Source organism: Eretmochelys imbricata, chromosome 5 (assembly GCF_965152235.1).
Source record: "Eretmochelys imbricata isolate rEreImb1 chromosome 5, rEreImb1.hap1, whole genome shotgun sequence".
Classification (NCBI taxonomy): domain Eukaryota; kingdom Metazoa; phylum Chordata; order Testudines; family Cheloniidae; genus Eretmochelys; species Eretmochelys imbricata.
This window is the reverse complement of record NC_135576.1, coordinates 45,644,662-45,662,264: the sequence shown is the minus strand read 5'-3', so window position 1 is coordinate 45,662,264 and position 17,603 is coordinate 45,644,662. Positions and strand designations below refer to the sequence as shown.

The window sequence follows — 17,603 nt, the reverse complement described above, 5'->3', positions numbered from 1 at the left end:
CCGATGAAGTGAGCTGTAGCTCACGAAAGCTTATGCTCAAATAAATTGGTTAGTCTCTAAGGTGCCACAAGTACTCCTTTTCTTTTTGCGAATACAGACTAACACGGCTGTTACTGTGAAACCTGAATATTTGTGAAGCTCAGCAAGATAAACTTCCTTTGACTTAGTTACAGATAAAAAGAAAAAACTTTACATCCTATAAATTGGTCTCTTCTCTAACTATTCCCTAGGCAGCTTGACAAACACGCTCTAGCTGTTCCAAGACTTTTTTTGGGAGACTCCCAGAGATCTCTGTTAGAGTGGGTTATCTAAAGCTTATGCTCAAATAAACTGGTTAGTCTCTAAGGTGCCACAAGTACTCCTTTTCTTTTTGCGAATACAGACTAACACGGCTGTTACTCTGAAATCCATCAAGAGGAAATGCAGAAGTCCTGGCCCTTGTCTAGACTAGGAAAAAGTCATTTCCCTCTGTCCCCTAAATGAGCAATCTTAACCTCAACTGTAAATACCAATGCAGACCTTTAGCAAGCATAGTAAAATGTCTAACCTCTTTACACTCAGCGGTTTTGGGAATCTCATGTACAGGTATACAGATGAGTTTTTAAACTTTTGTAATTCAGGTTTAACACTCAAAAAACCTATAATGCTTGTTTAATATTAAGCATAAATTGCTAATAAACTGGATGCCAGTTCCACTTTTTAAACTTAAATTGAAACCTGAAGCAGTAGACTCAAATGTCAATTTAAAAAGTTATTTATATTTTAGGGGGAAAATTACATAGTGGATTGATAATCATTTGCAAAAAATAAAGTTAAAAACATTTCAAATATATTTCTCAGTTTACTCCAAGTAAGAAACACCTTCAGCTTTTCAGACTACTCATCTGAGAAAAATAACTGGAGTGTTTCTTTGACATAAATAGGAGTTGTGCGACATTAACAATAAGGAGAATACAGTCAATACCTGCATTTTTATATCACAGCTCTACACATTTATAGAAACATTTCACACATCTGTCATTGAAATATTTGTGTACTTGTATCCATTTTAAATTTTCCATCTTGATATTTAAAGAAAATAGCATTTCACCCTAGCTTTTCAAACTATTTACATATTAAAATACTGTAGTGAAGGAGTCAAAGAGAGAAACCAGCATTAACATGTATTGGCAAAAAAAATAAAAATAAAAAAATTAAAAAAAAAAACTCTTTGTATTTCACATACCCCAACAATCCTTTTCATAGCATCCAACTTAGCATAATCTTTATTACTTTCCAACATTTGCTTTAGGTCTTCATTCCTACAGTGGAAGTTAAGAAAAAAAAGGATTAGAAAATTCAATACTGTAAATCAAAAGCATCATTTTATGGTCTTATAAAACTGGTTTTCAAGAAGCAACAGTTAAGTCAGTATATGGGACAAATTTCTTGCTCAAACTATTAATTCTGTGATGAGCTGCCACTTATACAAGATAATGCTAGAAGTAACAATCAAAATCAAGCTCTGAAAGATGATTAGTATGTTACCATTACATCCAATTTGGGAAACAGTCTTTAGTTACATATTATTACTGCATTTTAGTAATAACGAATGCGAAGTGTTCCCCATCCCTTTTAAATTGTATCAACCACTGCTCTGAAAAATGACAGATTGATAGCTATGAAGAATTAAACCTTCTATACCCAAAGTATTTGTTGAACTCTAGCAAAAGCACAAGATTCCTCATCACTAACCTGCCAGCAGGCCTCACCCTGGACTAATAGGCCCAGCTCAAGATGATACAATAGTTCAAATTAATTAGTCACCAGCCTCTTTGCAAAAGTTGCCAATAAGGATGTTAATTAGCACCACATCTGATTGTCTGATGTTGACACCTCCTCTTCTAGGATCTATAATGACCACCACCTAATTTAAAATACCGTAGAAATGCCAGACTAATTTTCCCTCTAGTCTGGATTTCAACTGGAGACAAGCTCCCTTCTCCATTACCAAGTATCCGGCACCCTTCCAGACTCCACTGATTTGCAGTCCCCCTCCATCACCACACACACACACACACCCTTCAGAAAATATGAGAAACATGAGAAGTTTTTATGAAAATTAACTCCTTGAAATCAAGTAGGTAGCATTGAGTGAGTAAACCTCTTTCCAGAGAAACTCCTTGTGCTAAGAAGACACACAGAGGTGCCCAAGCATCAACTTCTGAACCAATGGGACACTCAAATACCCAGACAGAATCATCTTCAATACACAAACAAAACCCCCTTTGACCACACATAGCATCCCATAACAGAACCTATACAGGGCATCATCAAACAACTACAACCCATACTTGATGGGGACCACATCCTGAAAGAAATCTTTCCTGAACACCCACTTCTGGCCTTCAAACAAGCTCCCCACAGACCAGGACACACCAACTCAAAGTGGCACAACACCCTGCCAAAACAACAGGTGCAAAACCTGCAGACATATGTCCACTGCTACAATGATCAATATTCCCCAACAGAACACCTTTCAAGATCCATGGATTTTAAGCATGCCTATCACAACATGTGGTACACCTCATCCAATGCACTAAATGCCCCCTCAACAACAACTATGGGATGAAACCAGACAATCTCTATGGATGGTTTGAATGAAATCGCACAGGAAAATGATAAAACACAAAAACATCCTATCATCTGTAAGTGAACATTTTTCACAAAGGAAACCTGCACAAAGCTTTCAAAAGACAAGCCTGGGCACTTAAATTCATTATTTATGGACTGAACAGAGACACCGGATTTACGACTTATTACAACAATCTGTAACCCACTGACCCACTTTTTTTGTCCTGACTGCAGAGGTGTTAACAGGCCACCCTACCTTGAATGATCCCTTAGGATATGTGCTAACTACTTATGCAAAATTATCTGTTCCAGCATGCTTTTTGTTGTGAGGCAGGGAGTACCTCTCCCAAAGAAGAGCTCCCTGTGTCTCAAAGGCTGGTCTCTCTCACCAACAGATGTTGGTCTAATAAAAATTATTATCTCACCCATCTTGTCTCGTTAATATCCTGGCACCAACATGGCTACAATTACACTGCATGCCTCTGAATGAGACAGTTACTAGGGATTACCAAGAAGTGAATAATTCAGGCCCTGGCAGAACAAAGAGGTAGCTACAACCTACGTGAAAGCAGCTCTCGCCTTTCTCTTCTAGAGACCTGGAGTGTAAAATTTCACAGAGGAGGAACAAAGGAACAGAAGTATAGGTACAGTCCTTTAAAACCACGTAAACTGAGAGGTTCGACAAAGGGGAACACAAAGTGGCACATTTCAGAAGGAGAGGGAGCTTTTTGATTGTTGGACCAGACATAGCTGAAGAAAGCTAGCTACAGGGATCAGGGAGGAGACTCCATGATTTGAAGGAGCTGGTGGATTGCAGACCAGAAAAGGGGACTTAGAACACTGAAAAAAAATTGACCCAAATCCCAAAAAACACTGAAGAGTGTTGAGGAAACTGAGGCAGGGAATTATGTGCAGGTGTTCCTTATTTTGCTTACATCTCTCTTTTGTGCAGTCTCAAGTAAACTGATTGTTTCAGAAATCTTTCTACAAAGTCTGTATTTGTTTCAAATATCATGCTTCCCCCTGCAGGGATAAACTGTAAACCAGAGTGCTCACAAAGATGCAGCTCTGGGAAAGGGTGTTCTTAAAATTACTGAGGCTCAGCACTTGTCTTGTGTAATTGAACCGTGGAGTCCCACTTCAGAGAAGGGCACAGACTATGTAACTTTTGTAGTGAGCCTGACACAAAGGGAAGAACTGTGCTTTGAACCTACCCAGACCAGACTGAAAGGAAACTTAAAAGCACACTGATCCAGTGTTGAGATCCAAAAAGAGAAGCCTGGTGAGCTCTACCAGGGCTGTAACGGAAGTACTATAGGAGTTGTTCAACTATAAAAATCCATGTGCATAGACTCTAAAGGCCCCAGAAGCTGAAAAACCTTTCAGCCATGAAAGTTATCTTCCTACTGCTTACTTTTGTCAATCACACACTTTTTTGCAATGCTATGCACACAGCTGTCCGGGTTCCCTCCCCACTCTGAACTCTAGGGTACAGATGTGGGGACCAGCATGAAAGACCCCCTAAGCTTATTTGTACCAGCTTAGGTTAAAACTTCCCCAAGGCACAAATTCTTTGCCCTTGGACGGTACGCTGCCAGCACCAAGTGATTTAACAAAGAATCAGGGAAAGGACCACTTGGAGTTCCTATTCTCCCAAAATACCCCCCAAACCCTTACACCCCCTTTCCTGGGGAGGCTTGAGAATACTATCCTAACCAATTGGCTACTGAGTGATCACAGACCCAAACCCCTTGGTCTTAGGACAATAGAGAAATCAGTCAGGTTCTTAAAAGAAGGATTTTATTTTAAAAGGGTAAAAATCACCTCTATAAAATCAGGATGGAAAATAACTTTACAGCGTAACAAAAGATTCAAAAACACAACAGAACTTCCCCTAGGCTTAGTTTCAAAGTTACAAAAAACAGGAATAAACCTCTCCCCAGCAAAGGAAAAATTCACAAGCAGAACAAAAGATAATCTAACATGCCTTGCCTGGCTTTTACTTAAATTTTTGTAATATGAGAGACTTTTAGGATGGTTTATAGGAGAAGGCGTTTTCTGACCTGATGCTTCTCTGCTTCCCAAGAGAACACACACACAAAAAGGCCTTTCCTCCTCCTCCCCCCAAGATTTGAAAGTATCTTCTTTCCCCATTGGTCCTTCTGGTCAGGTGCCAACCAGATTATTTGAGCTTCTTAACCCCTTACAGGTAAGGAGGAATTCTAGGCTACCCTTAGCTGTATGGTTATGACACCAGTGAAAGTGATGGATATGGACTGTGACAACAGTGGTGAAAGCACATCAAGAAGAGATCCAGTTGGATAGTGTGGGTCTTAGAATAATGACTATTTATTTTGTGGAGAGAAAAATAAGTATGGACTAGAAAGAATTAACCTGGGTGATAACCAACATTATTCTTATTAAGGTCATCCTTGGTCTTCTCTTCAATATATGTAGTTACAGTTCCTTGATCTCCACTGCTGTCAACTATTCTACTGTTCAACAGCAATAAAACATGCCATAAGACCATGCTACAAAACTGGTTCTGTATGGGGGAATGAGTGTCAACCTACTGAATGCCTAACACCACTTCCAGCGAGAGGGATGGCTGAGGACTGGCAAAGGGGACTCCCACACACGCTACCTGTGGGTCGAGCCACCACAGGAGGAAGTCGAGGACCGGAGAAGGCAGAGTCATGACCTTGTCCAAACTGTCCCAACCTGGCCGATACACTGAGGCTAACCATGATCGGAGTGGCCAGAGTCTCGCATGTTGCACCGCATAGGTACAAGGAGGAAATTCCTTGCTGTGGTGGTGGGAAACTACCTGAGACCTTGAATGATGTTGCCCAGGGCCCAGAACTTTGATTCCAGGAGGTATGCCCTGGCCTGCATCGAGACCAGTGCCACCCCTAATAAATTCTATCCACTGAACCAGGGACAGCGTCGATTTCCCCATGTTCAGGAGAAGGTCCAGTTCATCGAAGGTTGTTCTTATGAAGTCAACTTGTTCTTCCACTTGAACCCTGGAGCAGCCCTGGATCAGACAGTTGCCAAGGTACGGAAACAACTGTGCCTGCCACCTGTGCAGAAATGCAGCCACAACTGCCATATGCTTGGTAAACACACACGGCACTGCTGAAAGGCCAAACGGGAGGACTAGGAACTGGTAATGCCTGCAGCTGACCACCAACCTGAGGTACCTTCTGTGGGACTGTGTGATTACTATATGAAAGTACCCCCCCTTCAAGTCAAGGGTGGTGTACCAGTCCCCTGGATCCAAGGAAGTGACGATGGAGGCCAAAGAGACCATGCGGAACTTGAGTTTCTTCATGAACTTGTTGAACTCTCGCAGGTCTAGGATGGGCCTGAGCCCGCCTTTGGCTTTCAGTATTAGGAAACACCGGGAATAAAAGAAGAGGGATGAAGAAAGGGGACAGACGGGATGAAAAGGGAAGGTGGGATGGATCCAGTCTTTGCATTGGTGCGCCATCCTTGTGCGCACCTTCAAAAGGCCTGTTTTTGGCCTGAGAACAGTTTAGACTGGCCAGAGCCCAGGCCAGAGGAAGGATGAGGTCTCTTTCTAGAGTCTCCTGCATGAACCCTCCTGCCTATTCTGAGGCTGGTAACTCCTCGGCGGGGGCTGTGGTTAAAAATGCCTCCGCTGGTTGGCAGGGGTGTGAAGGCCAAGGGACTTTAGAGTGGCCCTAGAGTCCTCGAGGCTGTGGAGGTAAGAGTCAGTCTTTTCCGAAAATAAAGTCTGACCCTCAAAGGGGAGGTCTTGGCTGGTCTGCTGGACCTCATACGGAAGGCCAGAGACCTGCAGTCAGGAACTCCTCCTCATGGTCACTCCGGTCACCATGGTGCAGGAAGCCGCGTCTGCTGTATCCAAAGCTGCTTGCAGAGATGCCCAGGAAATTAGTTTACCCTCCTCTACTAGCGCGGAAAACTGCGCAAGAGTCCGGGGGAAGGAATTCGGTAAGCTTTGCCAAGGCTCCACATGTACACGGAGTTGCAACCCCCCTTTCGAGTAAACCTGTCTCCTGAAAAGGTCCAACTTTTTGGCCTCTCGACTTTTCAGGGAGGGCCCCTGGTATCCCTGGCACTCGTGCTGGTTGGACGCATCCACTACCAGGGAGTCTGGCAGGGGGTGCATATATAGGTGTTCATACCCCCTTGAGGGGGACAAAGTATCTCTGCTCAGACCTTTTCACGGTGGGTGACAACGAGGACAGGGTCTGCCACAGTGTCTTAGTGGCTTCGCTGATGGTTTTGATCAGCAGCAGCGCGATACGGGATGGCCCAGAAGGGGAAAGGACAGCGACCATCGGGTTGGTCTCCTCCACCACCTCTTCTGTTTTAATATTGGGACTCTGGGCCACCCATCTCAGCAGCTGCTGTAAGACCCTGGTGTCCTCCAGGGCTGGAGCTGTTGATATGCCAGCCACCACCTCATCCAGGGAGGAGGAAGATGAGAGGCTGAGTGGTATAGGAGCCTGCTCTATGCCCTTGGCCCTTCTGGGGTTCCAAGGAGTAAAGACCTCCAGCGCCGCAGTCAGCACCATAGGCATTGGCGCCAATGCCGGTATGCAGGTCAGCTGAGTCACCAGTGAAATCCCCAAAGCCGAATGTGTGAGCAGTGGCCCGAAGGACACTGAGACCACCAATGCCCATGCTTTGATGATAGGCCCAAAGCGTCCAGAATGGCCACGGAGGAGCTTGCCAGTGGCCCGGCAACAGTGCTGGGTAGAGTTGGCGTTCTTGGTGGGAGTGGGACCTCCTGCTCCTACTGGAGTTCGATGACTCTGTTTCTGACTCTGAGGTCTCCAATTGGGACGACCATGGAGGAACGGAGTCCCTCTGTGCCAGTGATGGGTGCTGCAAACTGGTGGACCGAACAGCTCCACCACGTGAGTGGCTGGTGTGGAGGGCGATGCATCAGGGATGTATGCATATTGCCACCATCACCAGCTTGCCCATCGATTGCACTAGGGCCCAAATGGGTGCCAGCGACCTCTCCCATCTTGGAGGAGAGGCTGGTGCCGTAAGTGCCAGAAGGTCCCATGCAGCCTCAAATGCCTCCAGCATGGGGGGGGGGGGGTGGTGCTGCAGGTCTTCTTGGTGCTGGGCCAGTGAGCGATGAAGGTCCAGAATCGACTGGACCCCCACTGGGTCAGGAGTTGACATGACCCGTGGTGGCTGTGCACCAGAAGGAGGCTTACCAACCGCCTGATCCTTAGGCCTGGTTGGGGAACACCCTCTGTCCAAACTCTTCTTTTTCTGGGGCCCCAGGGATTGAGAGTGGTGCCTCGCAGAGGTCTGGATTCTGTGTGGCAGAGCCATGGCAGTGCCGAGGGTCTCTTCCTTGGCATCAGCTCACGCGCTGAGATTGCCGGCACACTGCGCACCAAGGAAGCAGTGCTTGGGCTGGCTCCCCGGCACTGGGTTCTAACTGCAGCTGGAGCACTGCCTCCATGAGCAAAATCCGGAGGTGCTGATCTCGGTCCTTTAAGCTCCTAGGGTGGAAACCTCTTCAGATTTTACAAGCCCCCCAAAGGAAACTCCAGGGGGTGCCCAGGCCAACCCTATGAATACTGCTAGGGGAAAATCTTCTGATTCTCATGCATGCGACATGCACACACCTGATTGGAATTGACATGAACAAGTACTTAAAGAAGAACATGTCTTCTTTGCTGCATCTTGGGCGCTTTCTTATCTGGCAGAGATGCTTGGCAGTGGTGCATGGCATGTTCCTAAAAGCCACATCTGGTGAAGCACAGGGGACAAGCCGAAACGCAATAGTTAAATTCACACAGAGCCTTGTAACATTTCAGTTAAATACACCTTTTGCAACATTGCAATCACTTTCTCACTGACCCTAGCCAGGCACATATCGGCGCGAACAGTCAAAGCCTGGTAAATGTTGGGGGAGGGGGGCGCTCCACATAGGGAAAAGAGCATATGCTCTCTGCAAGGGTTGTGGTGCAACATTCTATGGAAAAAATTCTAAAATTCTCCACATTTTTCAACAGGCGGTGGTCATTCTAGCAGACATCTCACTGCTAAGGGAAAGCAGGGCAATGAGGGTACATCTTGTGGCTTCTGCCCAGCTCCCTATGCTGCTTGCCTATCTTCCACTTTGGTCCCTGCACAAGTGATTGCCAAACAGCACAGGAAAGTTTCCTACAACGGGGGAAGGAACAAATCTACTCTGCCATGGAACCTTTGGCAGAGGATTACTGAGTACCTCCAGGAAAATTTCCTGGAGATCTCTCTGGAAGATTCCCATGAGATCACGGCGTGCATCAGCACCCTGTTCCACTGTACTGATTAGCTACACAGGGAAATGTCCACCTCACAGAAACACAGCCAGCCTCCCACATTGCTATACCATGAACCCACCTCTGCACTACACAAACCCCAGGCACTTACCCGGCGTCTCACCTCCTGCTTCTTGCTCCCCGGAGAGCAACTGCTGAGACTGGCTAGACCCCTCCAGAGTGGAGAACAGTTCCTGGCTGCTTGTCCCACTGGGCGACCCCGCCAGGAGTTGCACACCCTCATCTAACTCCACCTCTTCATCAATAACTTCATTCTTCAGGTTAGTTCCTCTTTCTGCTGCCTACATTCCCTCTGAAGCATCCATGAGGCTCTTGGGGATGGAGGTGGGGTCGTCACAGAGCATAGCATCCAGCTCCTTATAGAACTGGCAGGTCTTAGGTGAAGCACCAGAGTGATGGTTTGCCTCCCTCACCTTATGGTACACCTGCCTGAGGACCTTTATCTTTGCTCTGCACTGTAGCATGTCCCAATCACAGCACTTTTCGCAAAAGCCTTGAGAAATGTGCCTGTAGGTATCTTAATTCCTATAGCTCAAGAGCAGCTGGGACTGCACAGCCTTCTCTCCCCATATACTGATCAGATCCAACAGCTCTGCAGTGCTCCAAGCAGTAGAGCATCTGCCATGGTCACCTTGGAAGATGCAATGAGACCTCTCCACGCCGAGCCAGCAGGAAACGGAATTTCAAAAATTCCCGGGGCTTCTGGGGGAGAGATGGGGTGGATCATCATTTACATGCAGGACAGTGGAGTTCAAACCGCTGACCAGTGCAGTCACGATGGGCATTGTGGGACACCTCTTGGAAGCCAATTAAAGCAATGAAATCAAGTGTGGTGTCTACACTGGCACTTTGTTACGAAAAATGTAGAGGAAAAGATGTAAGTCTCTCATTGGGGTGGATGTATTCGTCACCAAAAACAGGCATTTTTCCTGATAAAAGTCACATCACAGCGTATATTCATGCATTGGTCGACAAAAGGCAGTTTTTGGCGACAAAACTTGGTAGTGTAGACAAGGCCTTAGATATCAATTTACCCACTTTTGGCAAGGGAGATTCACTTTAACGCTTTATCTCAACAACAGTAGTTACTACTTTACAAGACAACAGCAGTTTAAAGAACCTGCCCCTCCTCCCTAAAGCAGCAGAATCATACAAACTTCACCCACTTAGTCAACAGAGAAATGCCTGTTGCAAGTTGTTCTTAAAACCAAAAACAGTATACTAGTCAGAAAAACTCCACTGAAATAAGAGCCTGGTAGCCAGTAGACAAAAACTGTACTAGCAGGAGATTATTTTTTGTCAGCTTCCACATGAAGTCGTCACTTTTCAGAGAATTTAAGTGTTTTATGAAAAATGATTTACTATGAAAAATTAACAGGCCTAAAACAGATTTAACCCCTCACACCATAACTTTGAACAAACTGGAGTCTCTCATTTACCAACATGCTTATTCTAATGAAAAAGAAAACATACTGTAAAAAAAGGTTTTCTGCTATTTAGCTGTATTTTCCAGTTGTCTGACTCACTACAGCACCATTAAATGTCCCCCAAATTAAGTGGCTATCTTCATACTTGTGTACTTGATACACCAATAAGCCCCAGAATTCTTTTTAGGATGCATCAAAATCATTATGCAGCAAGCAAAGAAAGTAGGACTGCAAGTTCTGGGGACACGAATGTGAGATCTGAGCTTGGAGAGTCCAGATATAGTAAATAGGAATGGCTGGGTCAAAGCTACGGAGGATGACATGAACAGTATTTGTAGGGGGGCTAAATCATTCACAATTTAGCTGAGCAGAGTCTGGTAGTATTCTCATGCACTGCTGCCTCCACTGCAAACTTCTGTATTGCTGTGTAACATAACAATATCCTCTAGAAATAGAAGTGCTCTGGACACAAACCAAATGAAAATATTCTAACATGCAACACAGAAAAGATACAAGCCAGTTCATAAATTCCATAAAAACTAATGATGAAGACTTCCTACTCCCCAAGTTTCTTTTTTCAATGTGGTGCTGCTTCATTCTTCAGAAACTTCAAAACATATATGGTATTTGATTAATTTATTTGGAAATGGTGTTTCTGTATTAACTGTTAAAATTAAGAAAAAACCAAGTAAGCCAATTTAAGTTCGAAATTGCTTATCTAGTTAGACTGCATTTTGCATTGAAATTGAGAGTGGGAGGAAAAGATTAGCAAGCATTAGATACTTACACAGTGAGATTTTGCTCATATTGATCAGCAACTGCATTGGTAAGCTCTCTTTCCTCTACACTAGGCTCTGGTTTCAGGGTAACTTGGAGGCTCTCTGCCATTTCAAGAACAGATCTAATATTGCAGGATGCTTCACTAATTTTAGCCAATAATGAGCCTTGTTCCATTCTTTCAAGTTTAGAAAACTTGAAGTTCAGTACTCAGCTAACTTAGCCTACATACACCAACCAATACTGAAGTCTAATTAAAAAAAATTTCTTGTGACATAACAAGATACCCACTCCCTTCACTGTTTTAATTTTAAAAAAATTCTATATAAATCTCAAAGGTCATTTTCCTCTAAGAATGTGTCTTATCAGCTGACTTCAACAAACAATGATACATGGCAATTACTTTACAGCCTTTCATTTTATCGGTTGCTGTGCAATGCAATGGTATTTGCACCACCTCAGAAATTTTAAAATTCAAAGAAATACTTCAGTTCCTTAATCAGACCCCCTAAAAAAGCTTAACACAAGCCTCAAAAATGCAGTTTACATTTTTGTGTTCATTAATTATTTTGAAACAATACTTTCTTCAGTTCATGAAGTTTGAAAAATAACATTCATATGATTCATGTCCACTTCCCAGCACCAAAAGAAAGTACAGATGACTGCACACTGTGTCAATCCAAGGTACCTTTTGGCCTAGTATCCAAAAACGTTAGAGACACACATTCCTCACTACTGGAAACTCAGCTGCATTAATAACTCCCTGTGAACCACACTTAAACTTTACTTCAGTCAACTTGCTGTTATACCAGTGCCAGTGCTACCTCATTGGAGGTCCTAAACAGGAATATTTTTGCTCTCCCCCTTGGCCCCCAACACACACCTACGTCTTACTAATAATTAATAGGGGGCCCTCTGGAGCTGCTCGGGGCCCTAAGCAATTGCTTAGTCTGCTTATGCCTAGTGCCGGCTTTCTGTTACACTACAAGTAGAAAGAATATGGAACACAAACTGATTTGACTTTTCTCTAAGAAAAGAGAAATTCAAAAGTTTTAAAATCCCCATAAGAAACTACACACGAAAATATTCTAGAACTACAATATAAAACTTTTTTGACACTGCTTTAATTCAACACACAAGTATACCTTCGCATTTCCAGTGATTTCCTACCATCTATGTACCAGAAGGGCTAAGTTACCTTTTTATTCAGAGTAGCAGCCGTGTTAGTCTGTATCTGCAAAAAAGAACAGGAGTACTTGTGGCACCTTAGAGACTAACAAATTTATTAGAGCATAAGCTTTCTTGGGCTACAGCCCATTTCATCGGATGCATAGAATGGAACATATAGTAAGAAGAAATATAGATACACATACAGAGAAGGTGGAAGTTGCCAAACTATAAGAGGCTAATTAATTAAGATGAGCTATTATCAGCAGGAGAAAAAAAACTTTTGTAGTGAAAATCAAGATGGCCCATTTAGACAGTTGACAAGAAGGTGTGAGGATACTTAACTTTAGGGAAATAGATTCAATATGTATTAATGACCCAGCCACTCCCAGTCTCTAATCAAACCCAAGTTAATGGTATCTCGTTTGCATATTAATTCAAGCTCAGCAGTTTCTCATTGGAGTCTGTTTTTGAAGCTTTTCTGTTGCAGAATTGCCACCCATAAGTCTTTTACTGAGTGGCCAGAAAGGTTGAAGTGTTCTCCTCCCACTTTTTGAATGTTATGATTCCTGATGTCAGATTTGTGTCCATTTATTCTTTTGCGCAGAGACTGTCCGGTTTGGCCAATGTACATGGCAGAGGGGCATTGCTGGCACATGATGACATATATCACATTGGTAGATGTGCAGGTGAACGATCCCCTGATGGCATGGCTAATGTGATTAGGTCCTAGGATGGTGTCACTTGAATAAATATGTGGACAGAGCTGGCATCAGGCTTTGTTGCAAGGATAGGTTCCTGGGTTAGTGTTTTTGCTGTGTGGTGTGTGGTTGCTGGAGAGTATTTGCTTCAGGTTGGGGGGCTGTCTCTAAGTGAGGACTGGTCAGTCTCCCAAGATCTGTGAGAGTGAGGGATCATTTTTCAGGATAGGTTGTAGATCTTTGATGATGCGCTGGAGAGGTTTTAGTTGGGGACTGAAGGTGACAGCTAGCGGCGTTCTGTTATTTTCTTTGTTGGGCCTGTCCTGTAGTAGGTGACTACTGGGTACTCTTCTGGCTCTGTCAATCTGTTTTTTCACTTCAGCAGGTGAGTACTGTAGTTTTAAGAATGCTTGATAGAGATCTCATAGGTGTTTGTCTCTGTCTGAGGGATTGGAGCAAATGCCGTTGTATCTTAAGAGCTTTAAAACTCTAAATACTCTTCTTTTTTTTTGACCAAGCGTCGGTCCTTTGCTACCCCCCTCATCACCTTTATGCTTTTTGGTTCTTGGCATTCCTAGCATAATAGGATGCAGATGCTGATTGGGGCAGCTAGATGTTACCAGAATTTTTTTTTTTTTAATCAAAAGCACAAAGTCCCTTCTCTGAAGGATACAGCCTCCCTATGTTGATCCCACAGCATGCCCTACTACCCATTGCACAGACTATGCTGACTTTTAAGGCTTATGGTAATCAATCTGTAAGTATATTTCAGAAAAATCTAAACGCTGTTCCTGATACATCTACCCCTCACATTTGCCCATGTTCTTTCCTCAACATTGCCTCTAGTCGCGGAAAGTTTAATACCCAGAATACCACACTATTCTTTAGTTATCTAGGGGAAGTTATTCTCCAGCTGGTTCAGTTAAACTAGGCTTTAAAGATGGTCAGGCCTGCTGGTTTCATGGATGAAAAGGATTAACTTAAGCAAGATGGTAGTACTCCTAAATTTACTTTAGATCAGGGGTCGGCAACCTATGGCATGCATGCCAAAGACGGCACGCGAGCCGATTTTTAATGGCACACTGCTGCCTGCCCCGCTCAGCCCGCTGCAGAACCTAGGCTGGGACCCCGGCAGGCGGCAGCGTGCCATTAAAAATCCTGCCCACGCCGGCCCACTCTTCTCCCCCCCTGCGGGGGCATGGAAAAGAAGCTTGGTCCTGCCAGCTGCTGCTGCAGAGCAGGCAAGCTCCTCCCTCCCCCGCCTCTTCCCTCAGCATGCTGGGTTCCTGCCCCTCCTCCTCTCCCTCCCTGCCACCGACCAGCTGATGGCCCTTTCAGAGGAGGGGGAGAAGTGGAGCCGGAGCAGCGAGGCTCGGCTCCCTGGAGGAGGCAGAGAAGAGGTGGGGATGGGACCTTGGGGAAGGGGGGGTGGAATCAGGGCATATCCCCTCCAGCCCCCTGCTGTGAGCTGCTCAGGGCAAGGGGCTGGGAACCCCCCCACAACCCCAGCCAACACCCCAAACCCTCTGCCCTGATTCCTGCACACCCCCTGCCTCCTGCCCTGACCCCTGCACCCCCCACGACCCCAGCCCTGACTCCAGCACCCCTCACACATACCCAGCCCCCCCACACCCCTTGCCCTGACTCCTGTGCCCCCTCACATGCCCCCAGCCCTCTGCCCTGACTCCTGCACCCCCCTCACATGCCCCCAGCCCTCTGCCCTGACTCCTGCACCCCCTCACACCTGCCCACACCCTATATCCTGACTCTTGCACCCCCCACATTCCCACCCCCACCCCTTGCACCAAATGGGAGTTCCTGCACCCACCCCCCACTCCCTGACATTCCCACCTGCACCCCTTGCACCAAATGGGAGCTGCCCAGGTAAGCACTCCACCCCCAAACCTCCTGCCCCAACCCTGAGTCCCCGCCCTCATTCTAGCTCCTGGCCAGACCCTACACCCCAACCCCCAGCCTGCTCCTTCACCTCCAGCCCTGTGCTCAGTGCATTCCCACCTTCAGCTCAGTGCAGAGAGGAAGAGAATGGGCTAGAACCAGGGAGAAGGTAGGTACCCACTCTATATGGGCAGGGCCAGGATCCCAGACTGGCAGCGGACTGAGTGGGGCCGGCGGACGGAACCCCAGACCGGCAGCGGGCTGAGCAGCAGCGGGTTGAGCCGCTCAGCCCACCGCGGGTCTGGGGTCCCAGCCACTGGCCCCGCTCAGCCCACTGCCAGTCTGGGGTTCTGGGTGCCAGCCCCTTGCCAGCCAGGGTCCTGGCCACAGGCCCCGCTCAGCCCGCTGCCGGCCTAGGTGAACGGAACCCTAGGCTGGCAGCGAGCTGAGCGGACCAGCAGCATAAGATCAGCATTTTAATTTAATTTTAAATGAAGCTTTTTAAATAGTTCGAAAACCTTGTTTACTTTACATACAACAATAGTTTAGTTATATAATATATAGACTTATAGAGAGAGACCTTCTAAAAAACGTTAAAATGTATTATTGGCACACGAAACCTTAAATTAAAATGAATAAATGAAGACTCGGCACACCATTTCTGAAAGGTTGCCGACCCCTGCTTTAGATTGACAGTCTCCTGTCCCTATCACTACAAAATTGCTTTTTAACTTACACTGAATGATTTTTGGAATGTTTGTATAGATAGACCATAACTCAGAATATGGACCCTTCCCACTGGTGTTGCTGTGTCTCCTATCAAAATGGCATTTAAGTGCTAAATTAAGCATTTACTTTATATCATCATAATATGGAAAATAGGGCCCTAAGACCTTCCCAAATCTTTATTGCTTATGGGCTTAGAGGTTTGGTTTTATAGCTAGGTGGTTAAGAGAGGAGTAAGGGTGGCTTAGGTTAAATTGAAAGAAACTAGTTCACCCTGAGGTACCTCTGTTTTCACTCCCTTTCATGACTCACTTATTACTTCAGTAGAAACATGCTTCGGCACACCCTCTTTTAGCATACTTACAGGTAAGGCAGCACGTCTCTCAGAGGTCATGGAAGTCACAGATCTGGTAATTTTCCGTGACCTCTGACTTCTGCAGCAGCTGGTGCGGCTGGCCCCAGGGCTGCCTGAGCAGATCAGGCAGCCCCTGGCCCAGTTGCACCAGCCAATGCTGGGGCAGTCTCTGGCCACCGCACCGTTACGCCCCAGCAGCAGTTTGGGTGGGAGGCTCAGGGCTGGGGCAGGAATGCCAGGCAGTGCTTACCTCAGGGGGCTCACCAGAAGCAGCCAGCATATCCCTGCTGCTCCTAGGCAGAGGGGCAAGTGGGCTCTGCGCGCTGCCCCTACCTGCAGGCACCACCCCCGCAGTTCCAACTGGCTGTGGTTCCTGGCCAATTGGGGCTGCGGAGCTGGAGTTTGTGGCAGGGGCCCCCGGCCTTCCCTTCGCCTAGGAGCTGCACAGACATGCCGGCCTCTTCCGGGGCGCTGTGCAGAGGTAGGGAGCTTGCGAGCCCCACCAACCCTCCCCTGCTCCCCAGCACCAGCAGGAGTCCCAGGCCCTGTGCCGCCGCCACCCCCCACCGCTATCCCAAGCAGGGGTCCTGGGCCCTACGCCGCCCCCCACTCCTTCCAGCACCAGCAGGAGTCCCCGGGCCGCCCCTCACCTCCCTTCACCCCTTCCCAGCACCAGCAGGGGTCCCAGGTTGTGTGCCGTTCCCCCCGCACCCACATACCCACTAGCGGGGGGTCCCAGGCCACCCTTCCCCAACACCTGTGGTCCTCCCGCAGCCCCCGGCCCAAGTTTTTGTTTGGGGTATATAATATAGTAAAAGTCATGGACAAGTCACAGGCCGTGAATTTTTGTTTACTGCCCATGACCCGTCCATGACTTTTACTAAAAATACCCATGACTAAAACGTAGTCATAGGACATTTGATCTGAAGTTCAAAAATTTCTCAAAGTGGAGGGGCCATGATTCCGCCTCACTTTCTTGTACAATTGTCTATCTTTGTGAGCTGCAACTTTTAAGCACATGCTTTTTAAGATTTGTCTCCTTCAGAAACTGACTTATGTGTTTGTACCATGTATAATACAATGAGGCCAAGACCCCAACTGTTTCTCTGGGTGCTACTGTAATATAAACAAGAATAAGAACTACCATCTAAACTTTTCCACGACCCAGTTCATGAAGGCAATCTCTTTAATCTTATTCCCCATCAGTGCCCAACAGAAATGGAACCTACAGCTTGATACCGAAATGAGGAGTGAGACTGATCTAGAATCAGTCTTGATAATCACAAATTGATGGTTTTCCTTCTTAATGAAACTTATAGATACCATATATTTCAAAAGAAATGTAATCCAAGTTACCAAAGGTTTACGCAGAGGCCATCTGAAATCAAATTCCAAGGATAACTAAATATCTAACAACATGGCCTTTTAGTTATGCTCCAGAAGTCTGACTTCTGGTTTGGTGTCCCAAAAACAGATCTACTTAGAACTCAGTATTAACACATTGCCAGACAAAACTACTGCTCTCTCTGAAATTTTAAGCCAGAAGTTAACAGGTACAAGTGAAGAATATTGCAGAAAAGTTGACTGTCAAACTCCTAAA

The 17,603-nt window shown here is 45.9% G+C and overlaps 1 protein-coding gene across 3 annotated transcripts in view; it reads right to left on the bottom strand.

The window, feature by feature from the left end:
* The window catches only part of AP3B1 (adaptor related protein complex 3 subunit beta 1), a 339,716-nt gene that overhangs the window by 294,420 nt on the left and 27,693 nt on the right, over nucleotides 1-17,603 (bottom strand). For all 3 annotated transcript variants that reach the window (XR_013346132.1, XM_077816999.1, XM_077816998.1), the window contains exon 2: nucleotides 1,226-1,301. Coding sequence is in view for 2 of the 3 variants with exons in the window: in XM_077816999.1 (XP_077673125.1) it covers nucleotides 1,226-1,301 (76 nt within the window). In the remaining variant the exon portion in view is untranslated. The remainder of the gene's footprint in view (nucleotides 1-1,225; nucleotides 1,302-17,603) is intronic.